The following is a 14,802-nucleotide window of genomic DNA, read 5'->3' as shown; positions in this document are numbered from 1 at the left end:
GTGAACCGAGTCCTCGTTCAAGATAACTGTGTCTGCATCCTGGTGCTTTGCCTTCATCCTTTGTTGCCTAGGCAACCCCTTGGTGGTCCTTTCAGCCGTCCAGTGCCCAGAATTTACCTCAGCCAAGGAGACTGAGGCACCTGAACTGTCATTGCCCAAACACATCCGTGGAAGTCCAAGCTGGCTCTCTGGAACTGGCCAGAAGAAGAAGCAAAAAGGTTGGAATTTCATTTGGAAACAGAACTCAGTCCTGACCCATTTCCAATGCCAGCTTCAGCCTCCGAAGCAGCAGATTGATGAGAAAGCTTCTGAGGAAGCACAGAGTGCCAGACCCAGTGGCAGAGTTCCCCCATTTCCCCTGGGAGTTATCAAGAAAAGTTGACCTCACCATCCATACAGCTGGGTGTATCTCCATGCAGCCTCAGATGATAGGAAAGCCCTGCTGGGTCACGTGCCAGGCAGTGGGCTTCCCTCCTCACAAGGACATCACGATGCTCATCTGCTGAGGCTCCGTTGCTGAGAATGGAGTACCTTCTTTCCTCTGTACCTTGGAAGATACTGTTGGCTGTGGGACTTCCGATACTCTGACCCTCAGGTACCTGGGCCATGACAGGCCCCAGCCGTTCCTCTGGGAGAGGAAGGCTTCTCCCCAACATAGTGGTCCTACCAGGGACTGGCCAGGGCTGAGAGGATGAAGCATGGCTTCTTCCTTGACCAGGAACGAGCCGGGCTTTTTTATCTTTCTGCAATCTCTGTGGAGACCATAGGGAAGGCAAGGCTGGGCTGCCATGTTTTCTGGCAGGGTGAGCTGTGGGGGAATGGAAAGGATGCTCCAGGGGGGCTTTGCCCTGATTGTATTCCCAAAACCCTGGCCCAAGTCTCCCATGAGCTCCTGGGGCATGGGATGGCGCTATGTCAAAGGGGTCAAATGGTGGTGGTTCACTCTGGTACTCGGTTTCAAAAGGCAGCTGCCCTTCCCATTCAGCAGAGAGCGGCCTTGCTAGCAACTCCGGGGCCTTGTCTGAGACCAAACCCTAGATGCCAAAAGCAATAGAAAGGTCAATGGCGTCAGTCAGAAACAAGTGTAATTTTTGCTCACACACCCTTCATAAATACCCTCACCCAGGGGGTTTCCTTGTTTCTTGACATGCAGCAGAGCATCCACACGGACGTTTTCCCCACATTTCATACTTCAGCCTTCTATGGCTCCCACTATCCCCCCCCCCGATACACGCAGCCAATGGGCTTCTGGGGGCTTAAAAGATTGATAATAGGTAATCACCATAGTATTATTATAATTATATATTGCAATGATGCATTAGTTCAAGATTTCATTTAAAAAAGTTTCTTGCCCTTTCATTGTGGAGATATAAGGAAAATGCAGAACCAGTATCTTTCCCTTTATAGCTCTGCAATGAAAAGGGCAAGGAGGCATACTGCTTTTAAAACGAGAGCTGGGAGTTCAGAGGACCTTGTAAATAGATCCTTATAATGCTACAGAAAAAAAAGCTTTCTAGTGGCAGGGGTGGGCTGGCAGCTGGGGCTGAGGCAGGGAAAGTCTGGAGAAAGCTGCCACATGGATGCTCCATTGCCACTGTGAATGCCTCTATATTTGCAGTGGCAACGAAAGCTACATGAAGAATCGTTGCCGTGTGGAAGCAGCCTATGTTTTTAGAGAATGGGCAGTGTTGCAGAAGCTATTATCAGAAGAAGCCGGTGTAGTATAATGATCAGAATGTTGGACTAGGATCTGGAAGACCCAGGTTTGAATCCCCACTCTACCATGGCGACTTGCTATGTGATCTTGGGCCAGACACAGATTCTTAGTCTAACCTAGCTCACAGGATTGCTTTGAGGATAAAATAAAGAAGGGGAGAATGTGGAAAGCTACTTTGGGTCCCCATGAGGAAGAAAAATGGGGTATAAATTGAATATTTGAAAAAACCAGAAGCATTGTCTTTCCAAGGGAGAGGAGGAAGAGAATATGCCTCTAAGATATTTCTACCTATTACCATTACTTCTAAAATAAGTAATGACCAAATAAAAAAAAAAACTGCTGCCCAATTTTTTTTTAATCCAAAAGGTATCTAATCAACTAATTAACTGACTAACACTGCAATTTTAAAACTGAAATCTATAAATACTGGAATTTGAGTTTCAAAATTGGCCCAGTCTTGAATATGTGTGAATTTTATTTCAGCTTTAACAGAGAGACCAATGTAGTTTCTGCAAGGAATATACTTTGCCCTAAAGAACTTTACCTCCATTTGGTGGTCACCTGAACCACTTACCTGTCCCTTACTAGCTCCCTGGTGCTTCGGCAGGTCCCTCCTCAGCCTCTGCAGGAATTCTTCATAAGCTCTCTAAGACAAAAAGTAGTTTTGGGTTTCTGACACACACACACCCGATCTATCGACCAAGGAGGCTCAATTTAACTCGTGGGAAACTGATAGGGTTGCCAACCTTCAGGTACTTAGCAAACAAAGAAACAGCTTCAAACTGCAAAACAATACAAGTTTGTATTAAACAACAAATAATAATGCACCATACATATGGTACAACAAACATGGACAATGTCCAGCCAAGTAAATTCTATATACAATTGAAGCCACCGCAGGGAATATTTACAGTCCTGGACTTGAGAGCATATTTTCTCTTCAAGAGGTAAGGTAATAAGTCAATGCTACAGAAGTCCGGTTCACTTTCTGTTTCGGCTTATGTCAGCCTTCCTCAGGGGCTCACTAAATATAAGGCAAAAATAAACAAGCAGTACAGAACGGCATAAACAAAGAATCAACAATATCATATATACAATCATATACTCACACGCTAGCTGTATTCACACTGCTTATGCATTGGCAAATTTCAAACGCCAACACCCAATTTTTTAAGGGCTTTAGTCACATGGCAATGCAATTCTCTACAGCTGTTAGATAGTTAAGGTTACAGATTCATCATTTTATTTACAGAGTCACAAAATCATAATAACATATTACAAGTAGCATGCCAGGTCTAGTGCAGTATTTAATCCTTTTGGGTACACTGTGTCAAAAAAGTGTATGTATTTAGATTCTTGACGTTGTAAAATCAGGTCAATGTTTGCTTTCTCATATTTATGTGTGCTGGTATAACGCCACAGCACCAAAAATGACAGTTCTTCATCAGAATGATTTCTCTCAAGGAAATGAGGCGTTAAAGGAGCCTCCAAAACCTTATTCCTTAACCTGGACCTATATTCGCTGATGCGATTATTTAATAGGTCTGGAAGTTTTGCCAATGTACCAAAATTGGCAGGCACACATTATACAGTAAATAAGGTTACGTGAGTCACAATTGTTGAAGCTGCGGATGGAGAAATTCTTTCCTGTAACAGGATTAGTAATATCTTTTACTGTCAGCATAAACCTGCAACTCTTACAGGAATCGCATTTAAAGTTGCCATTTGGTAAGTGAGAAGCCATAACTTGTTGGGGCGCATTGTATACCAACATGTCCCTTAAGGATCTTGTGCGCTTGTGCGATACAGGGTGGTAAATTACATCCAGGCAGATGTTGCACAAGATGCCAATGTTTGTAAATTACCTGTTTAATCAAGGGAGACATTGAAGTGTATTGTAATACACAAGTTAACCATGCATCTCTTGAACTGTTAGCTTCCAAAAATAACTAATTTATAGTTTTTTGTTGGGCTCTGAGTTTGGCCTTTTCTATTACTTGTCCAGGATAACTAGTTTATCTAGTTTATCCAGTCGCACGTCGGATAGGGAGTATAACCTACGCTCCAGATATGTTTGGGGGCGTGGCAACTCGCGCCCTTTTCAAAGACGCAGGGGCGGGAGGCAAAACAGATAGTAGTTAACCTGTCTAATTATCGCCTCACTGCAGATGAAACACGCGTTTTGGAATACGGATTAGGCTTTGTCCCTACCCCTTTGTATTCTCCGTTGCAAACTAAGATTGATTTGTTCAGACTTACACGCTTATTAAAGTTAAAGGAGAAATTTGGTGATGAATCGTTTGTAGGTATTAATAAATTCAAACCTAAATCCAAATACACACCGGCTTCATATGACCACCACATTGCCACCTTTAATGACGTGGTGAGTCGTGATATAGCAAAATTGGAACAACAAAAAATGCATAGAAGGCATAATATTTCAAAACATGATTGGGACATTATTAATAAATTGGCTAATCAACGTGATATTGTGGTGCAACCTGCAGATAAAGGCGGGGCCATAGTTATTTTGTCTTTTAATGACTATGACAATGAGGTAAAAAGGCAGCTTAACAATAATCAGTTTTACTGCCAAATACCCAATGATCCAACAAATGACATACAACTGATCATTCGTACTGTAGTGAATGAAGCCCTGGCATGATTTCATTTCAAAAGACACAGCTGAATTCCTGTATAATGAGTTCCCGAGAGTACCATACTTCTATGTACTCCTGAAGGTTCATAAACCTACACGTCCCACTTTGGGTAGACCTATAGTGGCAGGGATTTCCTCAGTATTAGAGCCATTAGCCCAATATCTGGAATCCTTTCTTAACCCGTATACTACAAGAACTAGTGCATATATCAAAGATACTAGACATTTTATATCTAGGATAGAACAAGTGCATGTCCCTTTAAATGGTGTGATATGCACTCTTGACGTCAGTGCCTTATATACTAATGTTCCTACGGACGAGGTACGGACTATAATTGCTGAACTCCTTGACTCACGCCCTGAGTTACAACCCCCTACTCAGTTCTTGCCTAATTTGCTTGACATAGTCACTGAGAAAAACTATTTTGTGTATGATAATACATTTTATATACAAACACATTGGGTTGCAATGGGCAGCGCATGCGCTCCATCGATAGCCAACATTTATATGGTGGCTTTCGAGCATGCGCATATATTAAACAACAATCCATTCAGTGATAATATTATTTCATATTTTAGATATGTGGATGATTTATTTCTGATTATGACTTACCAGCAGAGTTTTCATGAGTAAGGATTGGATTAATACTCAGGACTAATATTTCCCTCAGTGGGGAATACAGCTTTACAGCCATTCTGTTCCTCTTTGTTACTGTATATAAGAGAATAGACGGCACATTAGGAGTCCGTCCCTACACCAAACCTATGGCACGGAATACGCTACTACACTATAGTTCTTTCCACCCGCTTCACTTAAAGAACAACTTGCCGTTTAGCCAGTTCTTGCGGCTAAAAAGAAATTCTTCCGATGCCCTTGATTATAAATCATTGGTACGGCAGCACGAGAAAGCGTTGGTGCAACGTGGTTATCCTGGACAAGTAATAGAAAAGGCCAAACTCAGAGCCCAACAAAAAACTATAAATTAGTTATTTTTGGAAGCTAACAGTTCAAGAGATGCATGGTTAACTTGTGTATTACAATACACTTCAATGTCTCCCTTGATTAAACAGGTAATTTACAAACATTGGCATCTTGTGCAACATCTGCCTGGATGTAATTTACCACCCCGTATCGCATACAAGCGCACAAGATCCTTAAGGGACATGTTGGTATACAATGCGCCCCAACAAGTTATGGCTTCTCACTTACCAAATGGCAACTTTAAATGCGATTCCTGTAAGAGTTGCAGGTTTATGCTGACAGTAAAAGATATTACTAATCCTGTTACAGGAAAGAATTTCTCCATCCGCAGCTTCAACAATTGTGACTCACGTAACCCTATTTACTGTATAATGTGTGCCTGCCAATTTTGGTACATTGGCAAAACTTCCAGACCTATTAAATAATCGCATCAGCGAATATAGGTCCAGGTTAAGGAATAAGGTTTTGGAGGCTCCTTTAACGCCTCATTTCCTTGAGAGAAATCATTCTGATGAAGAACTGTCATTTTTGGTGCTGTGGCGTTATACCAGCACACATAAATATGAGAAAGCAAACATTGACCTGATTTTACAACGTCAAGAATCTAAATACATACACTTTTTTGACATAGTGTACCCAAAAGGATTAAATACTGCACTAGACCTGGCATGCTACTTGTAATATGTTATTATGATTTTGTGACTCTGTAAATAAAATGATGAATCTGTAACCTTAACTATCTAACAGCTGTAGAGAATTGCATTGTCATGTGACTAAAGCCCTTAAAAAATTGGGTGTTGGCGTTTGAAATTTGCCAACGCATAAGCAGTGTGAATACAGCTAGCGTGTGAGTATATGATTGTATATATGATATTGTTGATTCTTTGTTTATGCCGTTCTGTACTGCTTGTTTATTTTTGCCTTATATTTAGTGAGCCCCTGAGGAAGGCTGACATAAGCCGAAACAGAAAGTGAACCGGACTTCTGTAGCATTGACTTATTACCTTACCTCTTGAAGAGAAAAGATGTTCTCAAGCCCAGGACTGTAAATATTCCCTGCGGTGGCTTCAATTGTATATAGAAGGTACTTGGCTGGACATTGTCCATGTTTGTTGTACCATATGTATGGTGCATGATTATTTGTTGTTTAATACAAACTTGTATTGTTTTGCAGTTTGAAGCTGTTTCTTTGTTTGCTAACTAACTTACAGCTTGCTAAATTGTGTGTGCCCAAACCTCCAGGTACTGGCTGGAGATCTCCCGCTATTACAACTGATCTCCAGCCAATAGAGATCAGTTCCCCTGGAGAAAATGGCTGCTTTGGCAATTGAACTCTATTGCATTGAAGTCCCTCCCCTCCCCAAACCCCGCCCTCCTCAGGCTCTGCCCAAAAATCTCCAGGTATTTCCCAACCCGGAGCTGGCAACCCTAGAAACGGACATTAAAGCTTCAGACCAGATCTCCCTCCCATCACAGAAAGGACTTGCCACGCTGGGTCAGATCAAAAATCCATGTGGTCTGGCATCCTGCTTCCTTCTTTCTCACAGTGATCACACAGAGAAAAGAACAAGGGCTGCAGTTCAAATCAATTCAACTATATGAGATTCTGGGAGTTTTGGGGAAATAGTTCCCAGCGCTTTCTCTAAAATTCATGTTTGCAGAGACTCAATTCAGCCTGTGACTGGTGGTGGTGGGGACTCACCCCGTGTCATTTTCCCAGCCTAAAACAGACCAAGACAGTCATCATTTTACCCCACCTGGGCCAATATACAGCCCCCCCATCACTTCTCTAATCATTTCCTTATTTTATTAATAGGGTTGTGAAATAACTGGAGATTTTGTGGGTGGAGCCTGAGGAGGGCGGGGTATGGTGAGGGGAGAGACTTCAATGTGGTAAAATGCCAAGGAGTCCACCTACCAAAGTGGCCATTTTATCCAGGTGAATTGATCTCTGTTGCCTGGAGATCAGTTGGAATAGCAGGAGATCTCCAGCCATCACCTGGAGGATGGAAAGCCTACTTATTAATGCTATGAATTAATTAAACATCCCATCCCATCAAGCAATCACTGCCTCTCTCAGATCCAAGTGTAACCCCATGTCGTTTCCAGTTCAACATATTATTTTATTTCGATTACAAAATTCACAATTTAGGGCAGAGGGATCAAGAGATCACAAAGCGTGGGCAGTTGGTAACGTTGTTCTTGCATTACCCACTGCAAGAGCCCCATATCAGTCAGTTTGGCTTGCAGCAAGAGAAAGAAGGCCTAGAGCTGATCTGAGGAAACAGCTAATTTCTTTGCGGGCCCAAGCCAGAGAAAGAACACACACCCCCCCCCCCGCCCTGAGCAGCAGCAAGGGCCACTGAAGAGCATATGGGGAAGAGCCCTGCACTTCTAGAAGTTAAACATTTGACTTTCTCTTTTCCTTGTGTTACAGGGCACAGTTTCCTAAAACTTCCCTTTGTTCAGAGTGCCCTTTCTGAATAGGGTTGCCAACCTCCAGGTAATAGCTGGAGATCTCCTGCTATTACAACTGATCTGCAGCTGATAGAGATCAATTCCCCAGGAGAAAAATGGCCGCTTTGGCCATTGGACTCTATGGCATTGAAGTCCCTCCCCTCCACAAACCCTGCCCTCCTCAGGCTCCCCCCCAAAAAACCTCCCGCCGGTTGCGAAGAGTTACCTGGCAACCCTATTTCTGAAGGGCACTGAAGATCCTCTCTTCACAAATGTTGCTATGTTCATAGCTATTATGATGCAATTTTACCTCTAGTTGTAAAGTTGTTGGGTTTATGAGCAATGTTTTGTTACCTTAAATCAGTGGTTCCCAAACGTTTCGGGCCACCGCCCCCTTGGTTCGACAAACTCAACCCCAGCGCCCCCTACCCTATCCCATAAAAAGCATTGTTCAAAATAGGGGTTTGCATAATGCATTAAGGAAGAATAAAATTTCAAAACTATCAATTAATTGCCCATCTATTCAAAATCAAATTAAAACTTTTTAGTTGAAATTTATTCAACAAAACTGATGAACATGATCCAGTGGTACCAGCTCTTCAAAGTCTGGAAAAAAATTCTGATTTTTTCCACCAAATTAGCCAGCATGGTGCCATAGCGTGATCTATTGTAAATTAGTGAACAACACAGTTGAAGGGGCCCACCCCCTCCAGGGGGTGGTACTGCCCACTTTGGGAACCACTGCCTTAAATTCTATAACACCTTGGGGTTTTTGGAAGCAATTTCACATTTGCTTGCCAAGTCACAAGGGTGCTGTCATTTATTGATTTGAATTACCCCCCCAACTCTCCAATTGGAAATGGTAATTTAGGAGAGGGATCTATGTAGCCAGGGTTGGTTTGCTCTCTTTATTACTTCCAGCAAAAAAATCCTGTCTCTATAACAACTGCCCAACAAGCTCATATTCAGTTGCATCTCCATGCTGGAAAACAGTATCTGTTGCATTTCTGCCTGTTGTCAACATGTGTAATGCACAACAGCAGAGGCCAAAAAAGCTGCAGGCGCCCTGCAGATGGTATTCTCGCCTGGGGTCCTGGCTCACAATAATCCCTGCCAACTCTTCGGCTATTCTCACCTTCCTCCTTCTCAGCGCATCCGTCTTGGCTGCCAAAACTGCTAATTGGGACTCCAGTCCCAAAAAATCTTGCAGCAGCTGCTGGTTCCGGATCCGGGCTTGGCTCTCACGCATGCACAGCTCAGTCCATACCCTACATAGGTCAGCTTTTTGGATCTTTGGGTGGGGGCAGATGGGGAAGGTATCTTGGCACTGAAGAGGTCCAGAGGAGGGAAAGGCACTATCCAGTTATTGGAGGGGGGGAAGAGAAGGGACCATGAACAAAACCAGCATTTTACCCCCGTGCCCCAACAACGTGGCTCCCTTGTAACTTCCTAAAAGCAGTAGCAAAGGAGAATGTCAGGAAAAGGTAGAGGGACCAAGCCTCCAGTTTGACCACTGGGCAGGCTCATGAGAACACAGACTGGAATAATTGTGGGGGAAATCTATTTTTCCTCCCAGTCTGATACGAACAGAAAATGGAAGCTTTAGGGCAGGGGTGGGGAACTTTTTTTCCGCCAAGGGCCATTTGGATATTTATAACATTGTTCACGGGCCATACAAAATTATCAACTTAAAAATTAGCCGACCAAGACCCAAGCAGGCAGCTGCCCCAGATGACACCCCCCCCCCATGCAGGCAAGCCGGCAGGCATTCAACCAGTGGTGCACTCGCCCACCTGGTGGCACAGGATGGTCTGTTGCCCCAGCCGGGCGTAGCCGTCCAGCCGCACGCTGGAGTTGCTCCTGCTCCGCATGGTCGGGGCCGGATTCTACAGCTGGCTCCTGCTACCTCCACTTGCAGGGATGAAATGAGGACACATTGGCTATGCCCCCCCTGCACATTAACCCCTCCATTGTTGCCACTTCCGCCCCCAGCCCTCTTGTAGTACAGAGGGAATACATTTCTCCATGGCCCGGGTGGGAAAGGGTTAACAAAGTTTCTTGGGCAGTCCTAGAAGCTCCAAAGCTAACAACTCTTCTGCAAGGGGAAAAAAGGTTCCTTTTCTTGGCAAAACAAACTCACATCCGCCTTGAATAGAGGCTATTCCTGTCTGCAGGAGGGGGCAGATCGCCAGTCTTAGATCCTGCTGAGCTAGAGATCTGTCAGGACCCACAAAGGGCAAAACCAAATAATTTCGCAGGCCTAAAATGGCCCCCGGGCCTGATGTTCCCCACCCGCTTTAGGGGGAAACTGGAAAAGAAGATTGCCCACAATTGATACATTCTCACAAATAACACAGAAAAAAAATCTTAATGGCCCAATATCCTCTAGGCAACCTTCAAATGCTGATAAATGTGACTTCCATTTACTCTTTGCCCTCAATTAGTCTCCAGCTGTGCTGAGTACTTACTGTTGTGAGGATGAAGGCATTAAAGATGGGAAGCCCACTTTACCATTTTTTTTTTTTAATTGCTGGATAGGAGCGGCAGGCAACTGGTATGCAGTTGTTAAAATAAAAATTAGATAACTTCAGCAGTCGTTTCTGGCCAGCAGGATTTGGGCAACGGCGGCAATTTATCTGGGGCAAAGAAGGACCAGGCAGTAGGTCTATCATAGGTTGACTGAAGGAAGGCAGTGGGAAGGGGGGAATTAAATGGCAGGGGATTTGGAGGGCAGCCGGGTGTTACCTCCTTCCATTCTTCTCTGTGAAGGGGAATCCAGCTTGGGATTTTGCAGCCCCATGGAGGTTATGCCCCATTTCTCACTCAGGTGGAGGATCCCCCTCTCATCAGGCTGCTAAGCCGATAGGTGCATCTCCCTTCCCCATACCAGTCATCTCTGCTCTCCTTTTTCTCACCACCACCCTTCCAGGTTTCTTAACTGGGCCAATCTGGCAGGGAGGATATCTACAGGATTAGCAAACAAATCCTCTTGCTAAAGCAGCGGCTTCCTCTTTGCTGCCCACCAAGCCTCTTCTCTCCTGGGCAGGGCAAGCCGATCAGTTGGGAGAGAGCACTGTCTCCAACACACAAACACGCCCCATGTTTTCACCGACGATGAGAGAACCAAACAGACCCCAAAGAAAGGCACACCGAGTTGAACAGGTTTTATTTTTCTCCTGATTCTCCTTGAAGAATGCACAGAGGTTGTCCCCTTCTGTGTTAGAGGGTGCTGAAAACCCTGGTGAGCCTTGGGAATGTGGATGGGAGGGGTAGGGAATGAATGGCCAGCCAGAGGAAATAATAGGAAAGACACTAGGAGCCCAAGATGGGAGATGTGAACACATGAGACAGCCTTACACTGAGCCAGACCATTGGTCAATCAAGGTCAATCCTGTTGTTCCCATCTACTCTGACTGGCAGCAGCTCTCCCGGGTCTCAGGCAGAGAATATTTCACATCACCACCTACCAGACCCCTTTAACTGAAGATGCTGTGGATTGAACCTGGGACCTTCTGCATGCAAAGCAGATGAACACACATGAAGCTACCTTATACTGAATCAGACCCTTGGTCCATCAAAGTCAGTATTGTCTACTCAGACCGGCAGCAGCTCTCCAGGGTCTCAGGCAGAGGTCTTTCACATCACCTACTTGCCTAGTCCCTTAACTGGAGATGCCAGGGATTGAACCTGGGACCTTCTGCATGCCAAGCAGATGCTCTACCACTGAGCCACAGCCTCTCCCCCATATGAGATCTGATGGGGTGTCACATCATGAACTGCGGATCGAGGTGGCAAGGATGAGAGCCAGATGTACAAAATGGGAAAGGGGCTGTCCAAGAGAGAGAGAGATGGAGGCCGCCCCTGTCCCACAGTGAGGGACAGGGGCCGTGGCAGTTCAGGTTTCTCTGGACATCTAGCGACATCCCCCCCAGAAGTACAGGAGAAAACAAACCAAACTGGGAGCACCCAGCTGGATTTCAAAGAGCCCACTTGGCCAAACACAGTTCACGCAGTGCATCCAGAGGAGAGTCCTGCTCATCCAGATGTCTAAGTCCTGAGTTTGTATAGGGCAAAACAGGGTCGAGTGTCCTACAGTCCCAAGTACTCAAGAAGAGCCAGCGTTGAATTGGACGATAACAGCCTGTACTCCCCACCCCACCCTGTGCTCTAGAAACCAGAAGTCTCACACTAAGTATTGCAAAAGCTCACAGGATACGGAGACGCTGGGAAGCTTTCCCCCAGCCCCCTAGCTAGCAGGGCAGGCTGCAGGGAAGACAACTCCAAAGCTGCAGCATGAGTCAACATAGCAACCTCCCCCAGTGTTCTGCTGTCACATGGGAGCTCAGGCTACCTTCGGAGGAGGGTGTCGGGGTGGTCGTAGGAGTCCTCGAGGCGGGAGAGGTCGATGGGGCGCAGCCCTCCGCCGGTTCCTTAGACTTTGTTTCCGCAGCAGGTAGCGGGAATACTGTACCTCAGGCATGACCAGTTTGAGGCACTGTTCATCCAAGGGAGGCCCCGAGCCCGGCAGATCGTAGCCCACAATGTCTACCTTAGCGCTGGGTTGCCAGGGGCGGAGCTCTTTGTTCTTGATCTGCATGGCAGGGCGCAGCTGGGGCTGGCCCCGAAAGCAGCGGTGTGCCAGGCGCTCACAGGCCCGATGGAGAGCATGCACCTCTTTCTGCACGCAGTCCCGGCCCACCTCGTTCAGCTTCCGCCAGAAGGTAGCGTTGAAGTGGTCGTACAGGCGGGCATCGAGGGCATTCCAGGCGCGGATCTGGGCCGCCAAGCGAGCCGAGGTGATGTTAAGCTTGGACTCTGGGCTGCGCATGTTCAGCTTGACATAGAGAATGTCATCCAAGTCCCACGCCAAAAGGCGACGGAGGAGGACCAACGACTCATCGAAATATTCTGCGAGCATAACCAGAGAAAAGATGCTCTCCACCTGGTGGATGAACTCCGGGAGGTATGTGGGGTCACCTGGGCTATGTTCGGGGTCCCCCCCCAAGTCATACACCAGGGTATTGCGGGCGTACATAGCATACTTCTCGTGAGGTCGGTAATAGCTGTGGGGGTTGTCAAGGAAGACTTCCATGGAACCGTTAGGCACCCGCTTGAAGGCGGGGCAGTACTGATTGTAGTAGCTGAAGAGGGACTCAAACATGGTGACCGGCTCACGCAGGATGGTGACGTAGATGGTGTCATTGGGCATGAGGCGACGCAACTCCTCGCGGTTGAAGCGCAGGTGGCTGGCGATGAAGCGAGGTGGGAGGGTGTACGGGTGCACAAAGCGGGACGAAAAGTTGCGAGGATAGCAGAACTGGTGGTCGCAGGCATGGTGGGGCAATGCCACCGTCAGGTTATGCCACTCGGCAAAGCGGAAGAGGAGGTTCTGCACCGTGGTGCTGGCCGTCTTGTGGGTCTTCAGGAAGGCCACAGCAGTGTGCTTGGGGCGTAGGGACAGCAGCGGAGCACAGCTGAAGGATGATGACTTTGGGAACCTGCCAGCAGAAACACAGGGCAGGACTAGTCATGTCAAGCCAAGTTACACCCTTTCTGTAGCTTCACCCTTCTACCCAATCCCACCCTACAACGAACCTTGACATGCCTTTCCTTCCAAAGCTGGCCATTCTCCCTGCCTTTCCAGTATCTCTTTCTTCATGCATTTTCTTGTCTCCCCCCTTTTTTTGCTCACTGACCTCTCACAATCCCTTTCATTCCCATTTGGCCCCATCCTTTCCCTTTTTCCTGTCCTTACCAATGGTTTTCTCCTTGTCTTCTTCCCAGAGATGGCTTTTTTGGGGTGCCTATTTATCCCACTTCCTGGACTTACCCCTTTCATTGGTCCCAGCTTTCCCCTCTCAGCTCCCCTATCTTGCCCCATTTTCAGCGCACACTTCCATCACTACTCCAACCCTGTCAATAGGGTTGCCAACCTCCAGATACTAGCTGGAGATCTCCTGTTATTACAACTGATCTCGAGGTGATAGAGATCAATTCACCTGGAGAAAATGGCCACTTTGGCCATTAGACTCTATGGCATTGAAGTCACTCCCCTCCCCAAACCCTGCCCTCCTCAGGCTCCACCCCCAAAACCTCCCGCCTATGGGGAAGAGGGACCTGGCAACCCTACCAATAAAGATCAGTTCCCCTGGAGAAAATGACGGCTTTGGCAATTGGACTCTATGGCATTGAAGTCCCTCCCCCCAAACCCCGCTCTCCTCAGGCTCCGCCCCAAAAACCTCCTGCCAGTGGCAAAGGGGGACCTGGCAACCCTACCCGTCAACCATTCATTTTTAAACCCTCCCCTCTCCATCCTTACTGCTCAGATCCCCCCTTTCCATGACTCCTCCCGTGTTCATTTCCACCTGCATTTCTTCTCAGCCCCTCCCCTTTCCAAAGGCCCTGCCCCTACCAGCCAAGGTGGGCGCTTTGGCGCAGCAGCAAGGTGCCAGTGCTGAAGGCCAGAAGCAGGAGGAGGAGGGCCTTCTTGCGGGACATCGTCTTGGGACTGTAGAGCAGTGAGGGCAGAGCGCAGGCCATGCTGGGGATCCTAACCAGGCGCGGCACAGGTGGGAGTCTACCTCGGCATGGGGACTCCAGTAGGGAGTAGCCGGTCACTTCTGGCCTCAGAAGCAGCGCCAGCCTCACCCAGCAAGGGGCACCTGGGCAGAAGCACAGCATCAATTGACCCGCTGCATGTGTGAATGCCACCCAAAACAGAAGCAGAGGTTTTGTCACACTTTGAGTCTAGAGATGTAAGATTTCCAGAAATTTTGAAGCCGTGGGGGGGAAAGCTGTTTTGTTTTTGTTTTTATTATTATTGGTAGAGCAGAATTTTTTGGGGGGAGAAACTAATTAACATATGCAATGCTTACTTTCCTATCAAACATCAACTTATTGTACCGCTTTAACAATATAAAGTGCATCGTTAAAACGCAGTTAGCATACGCAATTGTACTATTTGGCATATTTATGGAATTTAAAAGT

General features: G+C 46.7%; 1 protein-coding gene across 1 annotated transcript; it reads right to left on the bottom strand.

Annotated features, from left to right (window-relative positions):
* Window positions 1-12,157: 12,157 nt before the first annotated feature.
* GAL3ST3 (galactose-3-O-sulfotransferase 3) lies at window positions 12,158-14,396 on the bottom strand. The gene is made up of 2 exons (XM_056853898.1): window positions 14,228-14,396; window positions 12,158-13,313 (listed from the first exon to the last, which is right to left on the bottom strand). Exons 1-2 carry the CDS (start codon window positions 14,353-14,355, stop codon window positions 12,158-12,160), a joined length of 1,284 nt encoding a protein of 427 aa, XP_056709876.1. The 5' UTR covers window positions 14,356-14,396.
* Window positions 14,397-14,802: the final 406 nt, after the last annotated feature.

The sequence above is a fragment of the Euleptes europaea genome, chromosome 7 (assembly GCF_029931775.1).
Source record: "Euleptes europaea isolate rEulEur1 chromosome 7, rEulEur1.hap1, whole genome shotgun sequence".
Classification (NCBI taxonomy): Eukaryota; Metazoa; Chordata; class Lepidosauria; order Squamata; family Sphaerodactylidae; genus Euleptes; species Euleptes europaea.
This window is presented reverse-complemented; position numbering and strand designations above follow the sequence as displayed.